The following is a 22,476-nucleotide window of genomic DNA, read 5'->3' as shown; positions in this document are numbered from 1 at the left end:
CCCTGCAGTCCCACACCGAGGCAGACGGCCCGACGTCCACTGGCCATGCCGGGCGCTGCGGCTGAGCAGCCCTTTGATAAAAGGGTTTCCCTTTCATTCGCTAAACCTTGTCATAACAGAAAGACGTGCTCACGATTGAGAAAAACGCAAGGAGGAGAAAGGAGCCAGTGGAAAAGGTGCACATCGGGGCCCTTCCCAGAAGGAAATCACCACTGGTAACAAGAAGAACCCTGCCTGTCTTACAAGGAAGCAGACGGGACCCTTCCTCTCTCCCTCACACCAGGAGCGCAGGGTCTGTGCTGTCTGCTCCTCCAGGGCTGGGGCCTGCTCCCTCCACGCCGGGCCCATCCACAAGGGAGGTGGTCTCCAGTGCTGAGCGGGAAGGCAGCTGGGTGAAGGCAAAGGGGGCAGCATCCAGGGAGGCTTATGAGGGGCGGGGGGAAGAGACATCAGGGCCTCTGAGCAGAGAGGAGGTGCCAGGCTGGCCTGGTCAGGGTGGGGAGGTGGGCATGAGAATTCCGCTCTGTCCCATCCCCTCATCTGACCGACCTCTGGGCAACCCCACAGGGTGTCAGTTTCAACCCTAGGCTGCTGGAGTGACCAACACAGAAAGCAGGTGTCCAAAGCAATGGGTCCCAGGCCAGTGAGTCAGTGGGTGCTAGGGACACCTGGCTGCAAGGCTTGGAATGAACATCCACCCAGAGGGGGCATGGCACCTTCCACTACCCCACATCACCTCCCACGCCAGCCCCACAAGGCTGCAGATCTCAACTGCGCGGGATACGGGATAACCCAGCAGACGCTCGGGAGCCACCATGTTCACCTACAGACTCACAGATTGTCCCACCTGGGGGACCCATTGCAAACTCCTGTCACTCCACTCAGGCACTCACCAGCCGGGGGAGCACACCCTCTTGAGGCTGGCAGGCCCTGCCTCCTGGGACTGTCTGATTCAGAAAGAAAATCCCTCCAAGAGGGACAAAGACCTCTCCCCCAACACTCCTCTTTGGGGGCTGCTGTCCCGGGTGCCTTCCTGGGCTGCGGCCTCTCTAGAGAGTCTGCACTGGCTCCAGCCCAGCACCGTCCACCAAGCATCACCTGCCCCACCACGGCCCCGACCCAGCCACAGCTGACTAAAGCCTGTCATCCGCCCAGCCTGGCAGGGCCTCTCACTCTGCCCAGACCCCATCCCTTCCTATACCAGGTCCCCTGCAGCCCCGGAGGACAAAGACGCCCTCCCAGGCTCTGTTGGTGCCCCCACAGCTCCAGGCAGGAGGTCTGGGCACGGAGGGCTGAGTGGAGAAGTGACCAGCGTGCAGTCCAGGCCCTGCAAGGGGAGGTGGAGGCAGGCAGGAAGTGCTGTCCTCCAGGACCACCTGAGGCCCTGCAGAGGGGACGCAGGAGGCATCCCTGCCCCACACCCTCCCTGGGAGTCACAGACACCCGTCCTGGAGGGCGCTCTGGCAGCCCCCTGGCGTACAGCCCCCCATGCACGCAGGCCGAGCATCCCACCCAGACCCGGGCCTGGCCGGCTCCGCCGCACCAGTCCTCTGGAGCAGCTGCAGGCCCGGCTCAGCCCTCCCTACAGGCCCAGCGCTGCAGGCGGCCTGGGCTGCCAGACCTGGGGGCTCCGTGCTGACCCTCCCCAAGCTGGGGTGCTGGCTCAGGGCGGGGACTGCGGGGGACCCCTGCCTCCTCCCAGAGGACTTTTCCCCCAGCAATGTGGCAGTCACTCTGCCCTGCCCCACCGCAGCCCAGCCTCTCCTCTGCCTGGGAGGGGTCCAGGGTCAGCGCTAACCCACGCAGCACCCCTGGAGGCTGGGTTCGGGGGCCCTGCTCTGAGCGTTTCCACAAGCACAGCTCAACCCTCAGGCATGTGGGGCTTTGCTTCTGGGGGGCCCCTTGCTGCTCTGCTGGGGGGCTCAGGGCCTGCGTCCCCTCCGCCTACAGGGCCACCAGGCAGCCCCCTCGGGCCTCAGTCTGCGCTGCTGGAAAGAGGGTTCTTCCGTCCAGGGCCCCCACCTGCGCTCCCAGGGGCGCTGTGGGGTCCGGGTCCGCGCGGGGCTCTCGGGTTTCCCGGCGGGGTGACAGCGGCGGCGATTTTGGGCAAGCTGGCATTACTGCCCCGGGCCTCGGTAACCCGTGTCGCTAGGCCCCCCGCGCCCACCATCCCCCGCCCACCCCGCTCACCTGCCACGGGCGACGGCTTGCGCAGCACCAGCCACTTACTCTTCCACTGCGGGTACAGGGGGGAGCGTGAGCCGCTGCCCGCGCCCGCGCCCCCCCCGCGCCCCCGACGCGCCCCGACCTTCTTGCCGTCCCGCAGCTTGACCTGGCCCTCCTCCACCAGCGCCGCCTCGGTCATCTTCTGTCATGGTTCCGCGCCGCCGCGCTCGCCCCGGCGCCCCAGCCCAGGGTCACTTTCAAAATAGCTCCCAGGGCCCTGGGCTGGGCCAGGAGGGCGGGCCCGCGGGCAGGGCGGCGACACCGGCGACTCCAGGGCCGGCGCGGGCGGGGCTCCTTCTCCTGCGGGCGGCTCCCCCACCCCCACGGGCCCCTCTGGCCCCACCGTCCCGCGGCGGCCACTGGAGCCGCCCGCCCTCTGGAGCAAGCGCACCATCTGGGCTCAGACGCTCAGACCAGCGCCTGGGGCGGGGGGTCGGGCGGGGACTTCTTTTTCAAAAAGCAGAGAAAACCACCCAGCAGACATCGGCCCGGCTCTGGGCACTGCTCCCAACTTTGAAGTTGGTCTTCAAACAATCTGGCTTCCCAGACTGGCATCTGCCCCTCCCACTACCCCAGGGGTCACCAGACACCCCGACAACAGACTGGCCACGGGCAGCCCAGGCCCAGGATGCTCTTACATCCCCAGGCTTCCCCCACACTGAGGTGACCCCTCCCCAGGCAGGCAGTAGGGGTCGAGGAGCCCCTGGCAGCCTCTGTCTCTTCCTCCATTTCTGTTCCCATTAAAAGCCTGCAGGGACCCCAGTGCAGGTGGGCGGGTCCAGGACCCACATTGCCGCCTCGGGTCCCCAGGTCTCCACCTCTTCTGCCCCCATCCCAGGCAAGAGCAGGCCCTGGTTAGGCCAGCTGGCTCCGATGGGCAGAGGAGCTGCCTGCTTTGTAAAGGACCCGCCAGCAGCCCTCCCAGCTGGGTGGACTTTGTGTTTCTGGACTCCCCCTCCTTGACCCTGTGGCTCCAGTCCAGCTGTCCCCAAGCTCTGGCCTGGGCATTAGATGTCACACCCAGGTTCTTTTGCAGAGAGGCCATGTGCTTTGGGGAACCTGGCAGGTCTGTGCCTTGGGTGTCAGCCCCATCCAAGAGACGGCCTCCACCACCCTGGGGTTGGGGACACCCAGCAGATACGGGAACAGCAGTGGGGAGGGGCGATGGCACCCTAGAAGATAAGCACCTGGACAAACAGCAAAGCTCCGTCCACATGCCCTACCCTAGACCCCATCCTCACGGGGCTGACGGTTCTCGGGGGAGAAGAAGGAAGGGGTAGACAGTGTCCCGTTAGGGAGGAGACGTCTTCATTTCATCCCATCCAGACCCTAGGCTGGGCTCTGTCTGCCTCGTACTGAGGAGGAAATGGAATAAAGGCAGCGTGAGGCCTCACAGCCAGGACTGAGCCACATCGGCTGACCTCAGAGCAGGGCTCACAGGCATCGGGAGCCCTGGGCGCCCCTCCCCACTGCCCCTGTGATCCAAGAGACAGGTCTCCGGTGGGCCACAAGGGTTGGCTTTGATGCTTCGGTGATGTCTTATCAGGGCCTCATGTAAGGCAGGAGACACCAGGCCCAGGAAGCAGAATTTTGCATCCCCCACTCACCCCCGCAGTCACCTGTGCAGCCACCAGCCGCCTTCTGCAGAACAGTTGCTGGGTCACAGAGCCCCATTCATGCTCCCCACACATCCCAGGCCCCCAAGGGGCTGGCCTAGGACAGCTGGTGCGGAGGCGGGGGCCGTTGGGGCTGTAGCCACAGACACATCTGCTGCCCTGGGCGCCTGGCACTTGCTTATCCCTACAGGGAGAGGCAGGGCCCCACTGCATTCCTGAGTGCTGGCCCGGGCCCAGGCTCCTGCCATGCCTGGCAGCTGCACCTGCTTCCACACAGCCTGGAACACACAGGATGCCGGAGGGTAGACAACTCCCTTCCCTGCTCCACGCGGCTCCAGGGCTGCTGAAAGGTGGAGGAAGCTTCCTGCAGGAGGAGGAGGTGGCCTGGCTGCCACTCCCAGACTAGCCGAGAGCGCTGTGACCCTGGGCAAGCTCCTGCCCCGCTCTGTGCCTCAGAAGTTATAGCCAGAAGTTTCCCCAGAAGTTATAGCCAGGGTTGCTGGTTGCAAATGGAGAAATAGGCTGGCCACTGAGTAGGAAGGGGTTGATTGGAAGCAAATCAGGTCTCCAAGAACCAAGGGGAAGGCTGGAGAGCTGGTAGGCAGTGAAAACAGAGCCACGTCCTGAAAGAGGAGGACACCACAGCTCAGCCCCACAGCACAGCTGGGCTCCACACGAGGGGCAGGGTCACCACCTTCAAAGGAGCCCACAGTCTCAGGTCACAGCAGCACCCCTGTCTGACCACAGAGCCCTGCTGCAACTGCCATGCTGCTGCTGGACACTGTGGCCAGGGACACTGCCATCTCTGCCAGACCCCATGGTCGTGGCACACTGCCGCCCGCCAGTGGCTCTGTGGCCAAGGGACCTGTCCCTGACTAGCCACACCATCTTCAGCCACAGTGTGATCTTACTGGTCTCAGCTTCCTCTTCTACCTTGATACTGTGATGAGCCCCAATAAGATGGCGTCCATGAGCATCTTTCAAAATGATCCAGGGTTTTCCAAGGTGATTCCAAGGGGATGATGGGGACCAGGGGTGGGCTGCTTTGTCTTGCATCTCCAAGTGGCCTGGTGTGTTGGAGAGAAACACGTCAGCTGAGTGTGGCAAGCACTGTACCCTGTGGTCACACCCGTTTGTGCATCCACATTTCCCAGTACCACCACCCCCGCCCCCATCAGGTAAGGCTGTATGAGTGAGTTCTGGCCAGTAAGGCATGGGTGGAAGGGGTAACCAACACTTCTGGCCTGCCCATAGGATGCCTGATACAGTTCGGCTGTGTCCCCACCCAAATCTCATCTCGAATTGTATTAATAATATTAGCTCCCGTAATCCTCATGTGTTGTGGGAGGGACCCAGTGGGAGGTAATTTAATCATGGGAGTGGGGTTTTCCTGTGCTATTCTCATGAAAGTGAATAAGTCTCATGAGATCTCATGGTTTTATGAAGGGCAGTTCCCTGCACATGCTCTTTGCCTGCCGCCATGTAAGAGGTGCCTTTGCTCCTCCTTCACCTTCACCATTTCCCTTTGCCTTCAGCAAGCACCTCAGCAGTTCATGTTTTTTTTTTTTCCTGGTGGAGTGACCCAAACCTTCATTCCTGAAGTGTCTGGGTGATTTGTAGTCCTGCCTGGATTGGGCTGTTGTAGTTTCCCATTGACCTTAATCACAGGGCATGGTAATATTAATAGACGCCCTAATGGATCTTTTGTAATTCTATGCATACTCTTACTTACCTCCTTTGTGGAGTTGTAGACTGATTTCATCTCGAGAGTCTGGGTCAATCACCCCAGCCAACACCGTAACTCCTTCTTAGCCTGTTGACTTAAAGGTAGGAGGAGCCCAGAGTGTCCAGGTGGCAATCTTAACTTCTAGCTTAATGGAATAGTTGTGTCTCCTGGTGGCAGCGTTCCTCCCTCTGGAACTAAGACCTCCAGGCCAGCAGAACATAATGTCATGGGAACAGGAAGCAAACATTTTGCTAGTGGATCACTAGGGGTGATGGCAAGTGGTGCCACTTCCACTTCAGTGCCTTGATTCCTGGACCCATGCATCCTGGCTAAGGGAGAAACAATATCATATCTTGGATGCTGATTCAGAGCATACATGGCCTTCTGGAGAACTTGGCCCCAGCCCTGCAAAGTATTGTCACCTAGTTGGTGGTGTAATTGTGACTTCAGAAGGCCATTCCACTGTTCTATCAATCCAGCTGCTTCAGGATTATGGGGAATGTGGTAAGACCAGTGAATTCCATGAGCATGAGCCCACTACCACACTTCTTTAGCTGTAAAGTGAGTGCCTTGCTCAGAGGCAATGCTGTGTGGAACACCATGATGGTGGATGAGGCATTCCGTGAGTCCATGGATGGTAGTCTTGGCAGAAGCACTGCGTGCAAGATAGGCAAACCCATATCAGGAGTAAGTGTCTATTCCGGTGAGGACAAACCTCTGCCCTTTCCATGGTGGAAGAGGTCCAATATAATCAACCTGCCACCGGGTAGCTGGCTGATCACCCTGAGGAATGGTGCCATATTGAGGCTCAGTGTTAGTCTCTGCTGCTGCCAAATTGGGCACTCAGCAGTGGCTGTAGACAGGTCAGCCTTGGCTAGTGGAGGTCCATGTTGCTAAATCTCCATGTGTAATCTCCATCCTTGCCACCATGGCCACTCTGTTCATGGGCCCACTGGGCGATGACAGGGGTGGCTGGGGAAAGAAGCTGAGTGGTGTCCACAGAACAGGTCATCCTACTCACTTGATTATTAAAATCCTCCTCTGCTGAGTTCACCCATTGGTGAGCACTCACAGGGGATACAAATATCTTCCGTTTTTGACCACTCGGAGAGGTCCATCCACATACCTCTTCCCCAAATTTCTTTGTCACCAATTTTCCAATCATGCTTCTTCCAAGTCCCTGACCATCCAGGCAAACCATTGTCTACGGCCCATGAATCAGTACATAATCACACACCTGGCCATTTCTCCTCCCATGCAAAGTGCACAACGAGGTGCACCGCTCCAACTTCTGCCCACTGGGAAGATTTCCCTTCACCGCTGTCCTTCAGGCATGTCCTAAAAAGGGGCTGTAGTGCCGCAGCTGGCCACTTTCGGGTGGTGCCTGCATATCCTGCAGAAGCATCTGTGAACCAGGTCCTAGTCTTCTCTTCCTCTGTCAAATGATTGTTGCAGGCCGAAAGAGTGAGGGTCACGATCAACTCAGTATACCACCAGAGGCTATACGAGTAAACAGCAAACTGTTCTCATAAAAGCAGGTTGTTGGTGAAAAGACAAACCACATATGCTGCCCAGAAGGACTGCTGACAGCAGTCACGACCCACGCACAAGTGTTTCTTGTGATTAGGCAACTACGAAGCCTGTTAGCAATAATGTGAACCTGTGATCAATTAAGGAGCTGGCCAATCGTTACCGCCTGCTCCCTGCTCTTTCTACCCAACATGAAGGGCTATAGAAGCTCAGGGTGGCTGCCCTTGCTCACTGGAAACTGGGAGCCCTCTTCTTCCCCTTGCTCTTCCTTTAAAATAGTTTCTTGTTTTTTGTTTTCATTTCTACATTCATCCTCCTTCGTTCAGCCCCGTAGTAACCATGGCAAACCACGGCAAATGATCACAGGGAACTCCCCATGAGGCCATTGGTGCAGGCTGGGGGAGAGGAGGCAGGGTGGCAGGAGTGGAGACCATGGGCATTTGAGCCACTTCCTCATGTAAAACTTACTTGTGCCTTCAGGATCTGCTTGAGCCCAGTCACATATATACCACTTCTCTTTGATGACGGAATGCTGCTGTGCATGACCCACTTTATGGCTAGACGGGTAGGAAAGCACCCAGTTCATGATGGGCAGTTCAGGTCGCATGGTGACTTGATGACCCATAGTCAAATGTTCAGTTTCCACCAAAGCCCAGTAACAGGCCAAGAGCTGTCTTTCAAAAGGAGAGTAGTTATCTGCGGAAGATGGCAGGGCCTTGCCCCAAAATCTGAGAGGCCTGTGCTGTGATTCACCTATGGGGGCCTGCCAGAGACTCCCAACAGCATCCCTATCTGTCACTGACACCTCAAGCACCATTGGATCTGCTGGGTCATATGGCCCAAGTGGCAGAGCAGCTTGCACAGCAGCCTGGACCTGTTGCAGAGCCTTCTCCTGTTCTGGACCCCACCCAAAGCTGGCAGCCTTTCAGGTCACTCAGTAAATGTGTCATAGTAACACACCCAAATGAGGACTGTGTTACCTCCAAAATCCATATAGGCCCACTAAGCATTGTGCCTCTTTCTTGGTTGTAAGAGTGTCCAAATGCAGCAACTTATCCTTCACCTTAGGAATATCTCGACAGTCCCCAAACCACTGGACCCCTAGAAATTTTGTTGATGTAGAAGTTCCCTGAATTTTAGTCAGATTTATTTCCCATCCTCTGGCACACAAATGTCTCACCAATAAGTCCAGTGTGTTTGCTACTTCTTGCTCACTGAATCCAGTCACCGTAATGTCATCAATGTAATGGACCAGTGTGATATCTTGCAGCAGCGAAAAGTGATCAAGGTCTCTCCGAATAAGATTATGACACAAAGCCGGAGAATTGATATACCCCTGAGGGAGGACAGTAAAGGTATATTGCTGGCTTTGCCAGCTGAAGGCAAATTGCTTCTGGTGGGCCTTATCGACAGGAATGGAGAGAAAGGCATTTGCCAAGACAAAGGCTGCATACCAGGTAACAGGAGATGTGTTAATTTGCTCAAGCAATGAAACCACATCTGGTACAGCAGCTACAACTGGAGTGACCACTTGCTTAAGCTTACGGTAATCCACTGTCATTCCCCAAGATCCATCTGTCTTCTGCACAGGCCAAATGGGAGAGTTGAGTGGGGATGTGGTGGGAATCACCACCCCTGCATCTTTCAAGTCCTTGATGGTGGCACTAATCTCTGCAGACCCTCCAGGGATGTGATATTGTTTTTGATTTACTCTTTTTGTAGGTAGAGGCATCTCTAATGGCTTCCATTTGGCCTTCCCCACCATAATAACCCTCACTCTACCTGTCAGGGAGCTAATGTGGGGGTTCTGCCTGCTACTAAGTATGTCTATACCAATTACGCATTCTGGCACTGGGGAAATGACCACAGGATGAGCCCGGGGACCCACTGGACCCACTGTAAGTCAGACCTGAGCTAAAACTCCATTAATTACCTGACCTCCATAAGCGCCTACTTTAACTGGAGGACCACAGTGACGTTTTGGGTCTCCTGGAATCAATGTCATCTTAGAGCCAGTGTCCAGTAGTCCCCAAAATGTCTGATCATTTCCCTTTCCCCAACATAGTTACCCTGGTATAAGGCTGGAGGTCTCCTTGGGGAAGGATGGGAGAAAGATTAACAGCATAGGCCAGGTGTGGTGGCTCACGCCTGTAATCCCAGCACTTTGGGAGGCTGAGGTGGGTGGATCATGAGGTCAGGAGATCGAGACCATCCAGACTAACACGATGAAACCCCATCTCTACTAAAAATACAAAAAATTAGCTGGGTGTGGTGGTGGGCACCTGTAGTCCCAGCTACTTGGGAGGTTGAGGCAGGAGAATGGCGTGAACCCGGGAGGCGGAGCTTGCAGTGAGCCGAGATTGCACCACTGCACTCCAGCCTAGGTGACAGAGGAAGACTCTGTCTCAAAAAAAAAAAAAAAAAGAAAGAAAGAAAGAAAGAAAGATTAACAGCATAAATTGTCAGTAGTGTAGTGGAGTCCTTCCTCAAGGGTACCCGGCCTCCCCTTCATTCACGGGGTTCTGGGTCTGTAAACTGTCTCAAGTCTGGAAATTGATTGAGGGGCTGTGACTCTCTGTTTTTATAATTCATATTAGTCTTTTGTCCATTCGACCTAGAAGTTTTCTGCTTATATAAATTAAGCAGGATTGCAGTAGGCTTCCAGTCAATTTCACTTTTAGGAACACCGTGATTAATTAGCCAACGCCAGAGCTCTACACAAGTCAGACTATTCTGATTGCCACTTTGCCTCTGCTGTCCATTATGGTAGCTGTGCCCACCCTGCCTTTGATGGTTGAGTGCCGCCACTTGGCCCCTGCCACCTCAGGATCCAGTTATTCCCATCATCCCATTAAATCATATTTAAATTTTGTAGTTGAGTGACTGTGGTTCCCACTGTTAGATCTGACATACAGAGAAGAGCAATTACAGGGCCCTTCAAAGACGCAGGTGCTGCCCTCAAAAATCTATGTCGCAAGGCATTGGTCAAGGGTATATCTTCTGGACCCTCCCAGCTGGGGTGAGTAGGTCTAAAGTGACTAATCCACTCCACCACCTCAATCTCCCTAAGCCTTTGGATCCCTTCCTCTACATTAAGCCAAGGGAGATCAGGCATTTCCAACTTGCTCACAGTGGGCCATCTTTTAATCCATATTTCAGCCAACCAAGCAAATAAACTATTAGAACCTTTTTGAACTCCTGAGCTGTGACATTAAATGCAGAGTCCCTGCTTAGTGGGCCCAAATCAATAAATCCAGCCTGATCCAACTCTATGTTTCTTCCACCATTATCCCACACCCTTAATATCCATTCCCATGCCTGTTCTCCAGATTTCTGTTTATATCAATTAGAGAACTCAAATGGTTATTTTCAAGTGTAGCACACCTCCTTATGGGTCACACTCTCAACCTCACCTCTAGGCACCCACTGGGACTTTAGTCTAGTTATAGGTCGAGAAACAAACAGGGGTGTTAGGGGTGGCTCCTCAGGAGAATCAACATTATCTTGTCTGGCAACTGCCTCAGGGGAGGCCATCACTGTTGCTTCAGGCAGTGCAGGATTTATCGCCTCAGACAAAGGTGGAAAGGCTGATGGCAGCATGGGTTAGGGAGGGAATGTTGCCACTACTGGGGATGGGGAAGCTCTTTCTTCTGGTGAAAAATATTCATCAGAGTTTACAAACTCAGTGTCCCCAGCTTCATCAGGGTCCTCCCACACATCCCCATTCCAAGTTGCAGGGTCCTATTCTTTTCCAATCAGTGCCCTCACTTTAACAGTAGACACCTGGCGAGGCTGTGCACGTACCTTTCATTGCAGGTCAGTCACTCGCATGGTAAGAGCTTGTGTCTGTTTTTCCACGATTTCAGCTCTTTCTCTAAAGGAGATAAGACTCTCAATGAGGGCAATCTTAGAAGATTGGAGGCTCAGTGTCTGCTTCTGAAGCTGAGAGTTAGAATCCCTGAGTTCATCATTTTCTTTCATCACTTTGTCCACTGAACTTTAGGAGCAACCAACCAGCTTCATTAGTTCTTTGGTTCTCCACATGTGGTCAAAGATATTATGTATAGAGTCACTAAACTCGTTGCCTCTCATGAGCAGTGAATCAAGAGTGTCAAATGCATTTAGTTTGCATAACTCTCTAAATAGTTCATGCCAAGGACTATCGGTGTTCTCCATGCCATTAGAAGTAGAGTCCTTAGCATTTTTGGGTCTAGTCATATTAAGCAGGCAACTCCAGAAATCCCAAAACCAACAAAAGAACTCCATCCTTAATATTCTGTTCTTCTAGAACCACTCCTGGTACCAGGGCTCTCTAGAGGGACAGAACTAATAAGATAGATAGACATATATAAAGGGGAGTTTATGAAGTATTAACTCACATGATTGCAAGGTCCCGCAATAGGCTATCTGCAAGCTGAGGAGCAAAGAAAGCCAGTCTGAGTCCAAAAACTGAAGAACTTGAAGTCCAATGTACAAGGGCAGGAAGCAGCCAGCACATGAGAAAGATGTAGGCTGGGAGGCTAGGCCAGTCTAGTCTTTTCATTTTTGTGCCTGCTTATATTCTAGCCACACTGGCAGCTGATTAGATGGTACCCACCCGGATAAAGGGTGGATATGCCTTCCCCAGCCAAATGACTCAAATGTTAATCTCTTTTGGCCACACTCTAACAGACATACCAAGGATCAATACTTTGTATGCTTCAATCCAATCAAGTTGACACTCAGTATTAAACATCACAGTGGAACTTCCTGAGAGTGGGTCTTCCTCTCCCAGTCCACTGACTCAATTGTTAATCTCTTCTGGCAACACCCAGAAACACCCAGATACACTCAGAAACAATAATTTATATCCTTCGACCCAGTCAAGTTGACACTTCATATTAACCATCACAACCAGGAACAACTTTGTTTCAATGAATATAAAAAATTAGACAGATGAATTTTTTTTTTCTGTGAGACAGAGTCTTGCTTTGTCACCCAGGCTGGAATGCAGTGGCAGGATCTCAGCCCACTGCAATCTCCGCCTCCCAGGTTCAAGCAATTCTCTTGCCTCAGCCTCCTGAGTAGCCGGGATTACAGACACCTGCCACCACACCCAGCTAATTTTTGTATTTTTAGTAGAGATGGGGTTTCACCATGTTGGCCAGGCTGGTCTCAAACTCCTAACCTTGTGATCCACCCGCCTCGGCCTCCCAAAGTGCTGGCATTACAGGCATAAGCCACCACACCTGGCTGACAGATAAATTTATAAAAGCATAACTTCCTGTAACTGACTCAAGAAGAAATAAAACTAGTCCCATAACTATTAAAGACATTGAATCAGTAGTTAAATACAATCCTGTAAAGAAAACACCAAGACAGGTAATTTTATGGGTGAATTCCATTTAACTTTCAAAGGATAGATCCTTCCAACTATATACAGAATTTTCCAGTGAATTTTGCTAAAAGAAGAACTTATTTTATGAGGCTGGGATAGCCTTGATAACAGTCATTCAGAGAATATAGGAAAGGAAAATTATAGGCCAATCTCATAAACATACATGCAAAACCCTAAATAAAATATAAATTTTAAAAAGTTTTTAAAAACCAATACAGCATGTATCAGTCAGGGTCCCAATAGGCGGGCACACACAGTGGAACCGTTCAAGGAGGGTTTTTATATACAAAGCTGTGGTCAAAATGTGGACAATCACAGTCAGAAACTCCGGAGCCCAGGGCTGGTTAAGGTGGAGGGGCCACACCAGTTCTAGAATGCTGGCAATGGCAGGAGTGGACCCCGGAGCCTCAGAAGGAGAAAGTTATTTACATCCTGAGAGCAGCGCTGACCTTCAGTCCCAGAATGCAGCCAACCTGAGGGTATTTGTTTGCTACGGGGACCATAATAAACTGCCACAGATTAGGTGCCTTCGACAAGAGAAGCTTATCACCTTGCAGTTCTGGAAGCCAGAAGTCCAAAACCCAGGGGGCAGCAGGCTTGGCTCCCTTGGAGTCCAGCAGGGGGCACCTGCTCTAGGCCTCTGGCCCTGGTTTGTGGGCGGCCATCTTCTCTCCAGGTGTCTCCCATCGCCTTCCCACTGTACATGTCTGCGTCCTGTAAAAAGAAGCCATTCAAAACCAAAGCTGTTGGAACTTTAAATAATTTTGCATCTTCAAGGAACATGATTATAGGACCTGAGTTGTGTATGATAGGCAGCTGTAGCTTAGGCAGCTGTAACCTTTGTTCCTCTGATTATAGATTAGCTTTTTCTTTACCTACATTGTTCTGTAAAATGTTATAAAAGACTACAGGACACCAGGGAAGACCCCTTCCCTCTTCATGTTGATCTTCACTGTAGATTTGCTCCCCTCTGACTTCTCTTACACAGAGACCTCACTGGCCACCACGTTGTCTAAGACAGAACGTTCAATAGACTCTTTCAAATTGGAAAAGGAAAAGAAAACAAGCTGTGATTAATCAAATTGCTGTGACTCATAAACCAGCCTTGCATGGGAAGCACTGCAACTCTGTTCAATTTGTTTATTTTCTGCCTGTATAAGCAAGACCTTCACTTTTTGGCTTTGGGGTACTGGCTCTAATCCTCTGGAGTCTGTGTGTCCCGAGTGGCTATTTTCAGCTTCGGGCCTGCATATGCTCTTTTAAACTGGATTCTGATCCTTTTGATTATTTCAGGTGGATAGTCCAAATTTTCTCTTCTCATTAGGACACCAGTCATATTGAGTTAGTGCCCATCCTAATAACCTAATTTGAACTTGATTGCCTTTTTAAACATTCTATCTCCAAATACAGTCACATGCTGGGCTATTAGGGGTTAGGACTTCAACATATGAATTAATTAATTTATTAAAACAGGATCCTGCTCTGTACCCAGGCTGGAGTGCAGTGGCGTGATCATGGCTCACTGCAACCTCCACGTCCTGTGCTCAGGTGATCCTTCCCCTTCAGCCTCCTGAGTAGCTGAGACTACAGGTGCATGCCACCATGCCCGGCTAATTTTTTTGTAGAGACTGGGTTTCGTCCTGTTGCCCAGGCTGGTCTTGAATTCGCACCTGGGCCTCCCAAAGTGCTGGGATGACAGGTGTGAGCCACTGCGCCCAGCCATCACATGAATTCTAGAAGGACATAATTCCACCTGAAACACTGAGGTGACTGACCCCAAAGAAAGGGAGCCAGGAAAATACATGCCCAGTCTCTCTCCCCTGCCTCTGATCTCCCAATAGCCCAACAAGAAACGAGAGAGTGCACAGCCCATTGCAGACCAGAGAGGCCAGCCTCCCATGGCAGAGCACGACGGGAACAAGCAGGGCACAAGTGGGAGGGGCAAAGGGAAGACCCCAGCTCGCACTTCAGCTCAATACCGTCCACTCCAGGAATACAAGGCCAACCTGAGTTAGAAAACCTATCATGTGCCGGGCGCAGTGACTCAAGCCTATAATCCCAGCACTTTGGGTGGCCGAGTTGGGCGGATCATTTGAAGTCAGGAGCTCAAGACCAGCCTGGGCAACGTGGTGAAACCCCATCTCTACTAAAAATACAAAAATTAGCTGGGCGTGGTGTCAGGCACCTGTAATCCCAGCTACTCGGGAGGATGAGGCAGAAGAATCACTTGAGCCTGGGAGGCAGAGGTTGTGGTAAGCCAAGATCGTGCCACTGCACTCCAGGCTGGGTGGCACAGCGAGACCCTGTCTCAGAAAGAAAGAAAAAAAATGAAGAAAAGAAAGAAAGAGAGAGAGAGAGAGAGAAAGGAGAAAGAAAGAAGAAAAAAGAAGAAAGAGAGAAAGAGAGAGAGAGAAAGAAGAAAGAAAGGAAGAAAAGGAAGGAAAGAAGGAAGAAGGGAGGGAGGGAGGAAGGAAGGAAGGAAGAAGGGAGGGAGGGAGGAAGCAAGGAAGGAAGAAGGGAGGGAGGGAGGAAGCAAGGAAGGAAGAAGGGAGGGAGGGAGGAAGGGAGGGAGGAAGGAAGAAGGGAGGGAGGGAGGAAGGGAGGAAGGAAGAAGGGAGGGAGGGAGGAAGGAAGGAAGGGAGGGAGGGAGGAAGGAAGGAAGGGAGGGAGGGAGGGAGGAAGGAAACCTATCATGGAAGTCATCATGTTAGTGAAGCCAAAGGGAAAATGTGTACATTGATCTCAACGGAGGCCGAGGAAGCATGTGAAAATGCTCACCGCTCACGGGGGAAGGGTCAGGGACGGCTCACATCGGATGTGGGTGAAGTGGGGCTGAAGCCATGCGGTTCAGAGCCCCAGAACCAGCTGCTGGAGGCCCCCACACTCAGGAGGAAGAGCGGCTCCACTCTCAGGATCCTGGGGCACAGGTGCCGGCCTCAGTCCCCCAGCCACTGCCCAGGCTGCACCAACACTGTGGCGGGGGCAGGGGTCTTCAGTGGCAAGTTCGTTCCGTGAGCTCGAAGGCTCTGAGGCCCATGCACGGCAGCAGGGGCCGTGGGGAGAAGGGCCTGGCCATGTCTCTCTTCCCTCTTTGCTCAGAACCCGGCTTTGCTTGGGGCGGTAACTGTGTGGCCCCAATGCCCCCGTTTCCTGCCCTCCCAGCCTCCTGTGCAGCCTGGGATGGCGCCAGTCTGCTGGGGAAGGGGCTCCTGACAAAAGGGAACAGCTGTAACTGCAAACCACTGCCTCCCCGAGACCAGGATGCCAGGAAGGAGGTGGGGCGCAGGAGAGAAGTCCTGGGTGCCTCGAAGCAGGGAGGAGGCCTGCCCCACACCAGCCACACTCCCGCCCTCTCCGCCCTCTGGCCCCACCTCCCCGTCTCCTGTCCTCCCTGGCTGGAGGGAGGGTACAGCCTCTGCCAGCCCAGCAGTGACCCTCTAACTGGGCCCCATCTAGCACGTGGGCCCCTCCCTCCCTCAGCCCCCACAGAGGCAGCCTGTGGCCTCCTCCCTCCGGGGAAGTGCAGCCCAGGCTCAGGCAGGTGGGCTGCCATCTGGAAGGCCAACGACGGCCTACGGGTGTTCCCGTGGGGCCGCTCTTTCTTCTTCGGGTTCAGTACTCCATGCACCACGCGGATCGGACCCCTCCACGCCTGGGGGCCTGGACTTGGTTTCCACTTCCTGCCCTGGGACAACCCAGGTGCTGAGCCCCGGCCTGGGGCTGGCCTGGGAGGGGGCTGGACTCTGCTAGGGCCTGGAGAGGCCCAGACCTCATCCCCTGACAACTCTCTGGGCCGTGGGGCCACAGGCTCCGTCTCCACTGAGGACTGTGTGGGCTCCAGAACGGCAGCCTAAGGCCTGCTGCGCATAGACCTGGGCCCCAGTCATGGCCTGGAGGGGAAGGCGGGGCCGCAGGCAGGGGCCAGGCAGCGTGGGCCGGGTTCTTGGAAATATCTTTATTGTCAGCAAGGCAGGGAATGGTGGGAACCAGGGTGTCCCGCTGGAGGGTCAGGAGGGAGCCACAAGCCGCCTGGGAGGCCGTATCCGGTCGTTGATCCAGTCCACATAGTTGGCCACGTGGGTGTAGACCCCCGGCTTATGGAGCCGCCCGCAGCCGTCACCCCAGCTGATGATGCCGTAAAGGTAAGCCACGCCGTTCTTCTCGCAGGCCAGGGGCCCCCCTGAGTCCCCCTGGGCAGAGACACCAGTCAGAGCCACCCTCCCAGGGGCCTGGTTCAGGGACCCCCCTCTCCCCCAAGTGGCAGCTTGGGGACAGAGGACAAAGGCATTTCTGAGCAAGGGAGCTGATCCACTCTCCTGAACCTCATGAAAAGATGTCTCATTCCCTGGGGGCAGCACTGGCTGGGCCAGGGCATCCAACCACGTTATTCCCCTTCCTGAAGCCACGGTCCCCCTCTTCCCACCAGCATGAACCCTGTGTGGACCACACAGCCACCGTGTGTCCCAGCATCTCCTGAAATGACTTCTTCACTCCCTGGAAAACTCCTACGCATCACTCAGGACCAGTGCAAACACTCCGTCTTCCAAGAAACCATCCTGACTTCCCCTATCGAGGTCCAGTGACAAGCCCTACCCACTCTACCACTCCTGGGCTTTGTGGCCTTGGAAGAGTGAATTGACTGCCTGGGGCTCAGTCTCCCCATCTATAAAATGGGGCATAAAAGAGCTGTCGCATGCCAGGGTTGCCGTGCCGCCTGAGCACACGGGCCTGCAGAGCCCAGGACGTGGTTGGGCTGTTGGGCTTATTGAAGGTTGAAGAACTTATTGAAGGTTGAAGAGCTGGCTTGAGAGAACTCAGGGCAAAGGGGCCTTTGGTGCCTAGTGTCACACGGAAAGCACTGCCTTGGGCTGGACAGCCAGGAACTGTCCGGGCTCTGTGGGAACCCAGGCCCCTCTCAGAGCCTGGGTCTCCCCTTCTGTGTGAGGAGGATGCCCTTCCGGCAGGGCTCTGGGTGGCCCTGGGGTGCTGGCCACCGACAGTAAGTGTGCTCCCTGCCCAGGGTTCCCTGGCTGGCCCTGCCAGGTTGGGGTGCCACCAGGCTCTGGGCTCCCCAGGGGCAAGCATCTCGGAGACTCAGGACCAGCTGAGCCCCCACCAGTCGGGTCCTGGTGGGGCGGGCACCAGCTCACCTGGCAGGCGTTGGACTTGCAGTCGAAGTAGCCGGCACAGAGCATGTTGGGGCTGATGTCGGCGCCGTAGACCTCAGGGCTGCTGCACTTGTGGTCGGCGACCAGCGGGACCAGGGCCTCCTGCAGGGAGCTGGAGTAGCCGCTCACGTCTGTGGGACATGATGCCCTCAGCATGACACGCACACCGTGGCTGGCCACTGTCCACCCTGGCGGGGCGCTGGGCGCCCCTCTCCCAACTCACTCTCATCCAAGTGGCCCCAGCCCGCAATCTGGCACTTGTGTCCTGCAGGGAAGGTGCTGCCGGGCTCGGGCAGGCAGATGGGCTGCACGAACTGTGAGCGTGTGGCACAGCGGTCCCCTTTCTTCTTCAGCCGGATCAGGACTGATCAGAAGAGCGGCCAGGGTCAGCCTGTGGTGTGCGGGCTGAACGGGAGGCTGTCGGGGCCCGTGATGGAGGGAGGGTAGCCAGTGGGTTCCACGGGGCAGCCTGTGAGATCCAGAAGGGAGCGGTGCCCTGTCCTCCCTGCCCTGCCCCCAGCTTCCCCCGCACCACATGTCTGCCCAGCTCCTGCCCCTGTCTGGGCCTGGCCTGGGGAGCACAGGGCCCACCTGCCCAGAGTGCGGCCACGACATGCCGGAGCTCACCAAGGTCGTGGTCGCTGGGGTTGAACACCGAGTACAGGGTGTATGGGATGTACTTCTCGATGCCGAAGGTCTGTGCCACGTCCGTCGTGCGGTTGAAGAAGTGCTGGCCCAGCACCACGGAGACGCTGTCCCTGGGGCGGCTGTGCAAAGGAGGCTGGAGGCTGCATGGACCAGCCCTCCCCCGGCCACCGGGCTCACCTCTCCCCACCCCCTGTTGGGCCCACGGAGGCCAACGGTGTGGGACCCTGGTCCCGGGGAGGGGTCTGAGCAGGTGCCCGGGTGTGGGCTGTTGATACTGGGGAGACAGGGACCACCAAGCAGGGGCTATTGTCAGTCACCCCCAGATCCAGGCATGGGAGCTGAAGTGCGGTGCCATCCCTCCTGACAACACTGGTCACAAGCCCTGGGGGGAGTCTCAGGCCAAGCCCAGGCAGGATCTGCTGCAAGGCCGACCCGAGTGGGTGGAGACCTGGCCTGCTCAGGCCCTGCCCCAGCTTCCATCCACATTGTGGGGTCCCCAGATGCAGCCCTCACTCCTGCTGGGCACAGAGCCCGGGCCCCTGAGCCTGGCTCCCATCTGCTGTGTGGAGGTCGCTCCACCCTGCCTCGGCCTCCTGCCCTGGGCTCCATGTGGGGAACCCCATTTCTCCACATTTGTAGGCCCAGGAGCTGCCGGCTGCAGGTTCTGCAGGGCCACGCAAGACCCCACCCTGGGAGCTGTGGTCCTCGAAAGGCCGCCAGACCCTCGGCTGGCCGGACCCCTGCCCCTAATTACTGGGGTGCCCATCGAAGGTGGAAGGGCGTCTGGCCCAGGCTGCTCCGTCTCAGGGTCTCCCCACTTGAGGCCCGCCTCCCAGAGTGTGGGCCTGGGTGGCTGTGCGCCCCCACTGAGGGGAGCCGGCTGAGTGGGCTGGGCCTCAGTTTCCCTGGCTGTGCTTGGGCTCCTAGGGCTCTGACGCATTGTCACTGTGCTCCCTGGCTCCCTACTGAGAGCCAGGACTCTGGGAGGGGCGGGGCCTTCGGGGAGGACAGGACCTGGCCCACTGCACCCTCCGCAGGCGCTGGGTCCTCTGTGGAAACGCCACTGACCCCTGGCCTCCCTCAATAGGGACAAGGTTTCTGGAGTGTCCATGCATGCCCAGCTCAGGACTGAGCCCCAAGACCCAGAGGGGTCAGAGAGGGTTACCGGGGACCCCGGGAAGGGGTCAGCAGAGGCACCGGGATGCGGTCCACAAGCGGGTGGGGACAGGTGCATAGTGACGCTGGATGGTGTGCGGGGCCTCAGGGCAGGTGACTGGGGCCCAGAGGAGGTGCACCTGTGGGAGAAGCAGTGGGCGGCCGACACCACCCAGCAGGTGTGGACCAGGCTCCCGGCGCAGAAGCTGTCCCCGATGTAGATGGCGGCCAGCCAGGGGTGCGAGCCGGGCAGCAAGGAGGAGCCGCTGATGATACGTGGCCGCAGGAACGTCCTCTTCTTGTGCCTCCTGCCGCAGGCCTGGCACCCCGGGGAGGCTGGCTCAGACAGGGTCGCCAGGAGATCCGGTGACAGTTGGACTCTGGTGAGGGATTCTGGGAGCAAAGGTCACTGGGTCACACCCCTGGGGTTCACAGGTCCAGCCCCCTTCCACACACGGGCCCTACCCGGCAGGAGGCGCTGCAGAGGGCCATGGCCGGACCCCCTGTCCACGCTGCTCAGGCCCTGGCGCCCGCCCATCTCTGCCCTCAGTTTCCAAATCTGTAGAATGGGGTTTGATGCCCAATCCTGAGGCTCTGTGAGGGCCAGAGGGGCTGGACACACGGAGGCCTTTGTGGCCCCCTCAGCAGCCTGGAACCCCACAGCCAGCCCCAGCATAGTCAGAGACCCCCACATGAGAGCCCCAGGCTGGCCCCGCCGGGGTCCTAGGGAGCCGGGGGGCCTCTCCCCAGGGCAGGAAACAGGTGGCCTCCGGGGGGCCTGCCCGCCCAGGGTCTGATGCCAGGGGTGCCTGTGGGGAGCCTGCACGCTGTCCTCCCTGCACCTCCCTGAAAGCCTTCTGGGGCCATCCTGGGCATGGTCCAGGCTGGGCAGGTGCCACCCCAAGGCCGTCGCCTGGTGACCAGCCCCCTGCAGTGGGCTGCTTCCCCACTGTGACCCCAGTACCGACCCACTGCGTGACCTTGGACCAGCCTGATCCCGTGAGCTCCAGTTTCCCCATTTGTCAGAGATGCAGTAGCCAGGTGTGGGGAGGGGCTAGGAGGATCACAGGGAAAACTGCTGTGACCTCGGTGGGGCCCAAGGCAGCACCCCCTGCCAGCCGCGCACCGCAGGCCTCCAGGCGGCAGTACTCCCAGGAGAGCGCGCTGTCCTTCACCACATAGCACCAGGGCCTCTCGTCATTGTCCGGATTCCTGTGGTGCATAAGCACGGGCTGGCAGGGAGTCACACTGCCCCTCAAAGAGGGCATGGGGTGGGGGCATCGGAACCCCCAGCAGCGTGGCTCCCCACACCTGGAGCAGTGGGAAGAGAGTGGCCCTCCCTCGGGCAGCCTCCCAGGCAGAGGTTCCGAGGCCTGTCTGGACGGAGCTGGCCCTGCCTAGGTCCTAGGGAGCTGGGGGGCCTCTCCCCAGGACAAATCCTGCCTGTCCCGCGTGCGGCAGCCTGGAGTGGCGTGGTGCTGACCGGCAGTAGGCATGGGGGCCCAGGCCCAGCAGGGCCGCAGTGCCCACTGAGTCCACGTGCAGCTCCTGGTAGAGCAGATCGGAGTTCCAGGCCAGGCAGCTGAGGCCCGAGGCTGAGGTGCTGGCCACGCCATGGTACCCAGTGCCGTTCCCCAAGAAGCAGCGCTCATCAGGCTCTGCGGACAGAGGGGCAGTGAAGGCGGCCCACAGTGGGTCCACCCGGCACTGCCCCAGGGCACCCCGGGGGGCTGACCCACTCACCGATGTTGCAGAGCCGTCCAGCGAAGCCTGGTGGGCAGGCACACACGGTGGTCCCGGTGGCCACGATCAGGTGGCAGGTGCCCCCGTTCAGGCAAGGGCTGCTCAGACAAGCTGGGGGCAGGGCCGAGGAGCTGGGCCAGGGGCCGCGCAGTGCCCCACGACAGCGGAGTCGGGGTCCACCCCTTGTCCCTTGTTTCTGGGTGACCTCAGGCCATTCCTCCCACTCGGGTGGGGACAGGGACACCCGTCGGGGGTCAGCGGCACGGCTCACACCCCATGGCACACCTGTACGTCGGGTGCCTCTGCACCAGGCCCGGCCCCCCAAGCACTGGCACTGTTCCACGTGGCCCTGGCGCACGCGGGCCCAGCGGTCGCCCGCCTCCAGGTACTCGTAGCGGGTCTCATCAAAGCATTTCTCTGAGGGGTGCACGGTAAGCCCTCACACCCTGCCACCTGCTGTCCCCATGCAGGGCCCCTGCCCTGCGCTCGGGAGCCACCTGTTCTCCCATCCTCCGGGGACTTGCTCCGGCCCCTGGACCCCCGCGGACCTCCGAGGCCCAGCTCACCTGTGCCGCAGTCCTTGCCGGTGAAGGCCCGGGGGCAGCTGCAGTGATAGGACTGGGGGTCCTGGGTATTGGAGCAGGAGCCTCCATTGAGGCAGGGGCCGGAGGCACAGGGATCTAGGGCAGCTGGGGACATGCGGGAGGGGACGTGAGGGGTGGAATGGGAGGCTCAGGGTCCCTCTGTGACATCCTCTGCTTGCTAAGGCCTCCATCAGGCCCCAGTGAGGGGCTCTGAAAGCAAAGGGGCCCTCTCTATGCCCCTCGGGGTGCAAGGTCCCTGGGAGGGGCACAGACCTCCCCTTCCTCCCAGCGTCCCCCACTCAACACCTGGGCCACTGGCCCAGCTGTGCACGTGGCTTCCTGGAAGCCTGACACCCACACTGTCAGGCAGCAGCCCCCTCCCATGTGTCCCAGGACCTGTGTGAGCAGGGCGGCTGGCACCGCACCCCACAGACCCTGCCCACCTGTCCCCTGCCTGGGGCACGCCTGTGTGGCTGCAGGGCCCGGCCTCACCACCAGGCGGCGCCTTGGCCCCAGCGATGGCCGCGCAGCCACCATGAGACGCAGGTCCCGCCTGGGAGAGGCTCTGGCCCTAAGTGGCACCCACTGGGGTTAATCCCAGAGCCCCTCTTCTGCTCCCCTCCAGCCAGGACCCCTGCCCGGGTCCGCTCCATCCTTCCCTTGGCACTTCTGGCCTGGCCCAGTGCCCCCTGCCCGCCCCAGG

The 22,476-nt window shown here is 57.1% G+C and overlaps 1 protein-coding gene and 1 pseudogene across 1 annotated transcript; both read right to left on the bottom strand.

Annotated features, from left to right (window-relative positions):
* Positions 1-2,406, bottom strand: part of LOC134756752 (protein Dok-7-like) — a 36,291-nt pseudogene extending 33,885 nt beyond the window's left edge.
* Positions 2,407-16,409: 14,003 nt separating this feature from the next.
* LOC134756832 (hepatocyte growth factor activator-like) lies at positions 16,410-21,888 on the bottom strand. The gene is made up of 10 exons (XM_063696141.1): positions 21,756-21,888; positions 21,475-21,606; positions 21,190-21,300; positions 20,930-21,104; positions 20,573-20,658; positions 19,587-19,839; positions 18,271-18,410; positions 17,867-18,007; positions 17,626-17,774; positions 16,410-16,665 (listed from the first exon to the last, which is right to left on the bottom strand). The coding sequence occupies exons 1-10, from the start codon at positions 21,886-21,888 to the stop codon at positions 16,483-16,485; spliced, it is 1,503 nt and encodes a 500-aa protein (XP_063552211.1). The 3' UTR covers positions 16,410-16,482.
* Between the last annotated feature and the right edge of the window lie 588 nt (positions 21,889-22,476).

Source organism: Gorilla gorilla, chromosome 12 (genome assembly GCF_029281585.2).
Source record: "Gorilla gorilla gorilla isolate KB3781 chromosome 12, NHGRI_mGorGor1-v2.1_pri, whole genome shotgun sequence".
In the NCBI taxonomy this organism is placed as follows: domain Eukaryota; kingdom Metazoa; phylum Chordata; class Mammalia; order Primates; family Hominidae; genus Gorilla; species Gorilla gorilla.
Note: the sequence above shows the minus strand (reverse complement) of the source record. Positions and strands in the feature narration are given on the sequence as shown.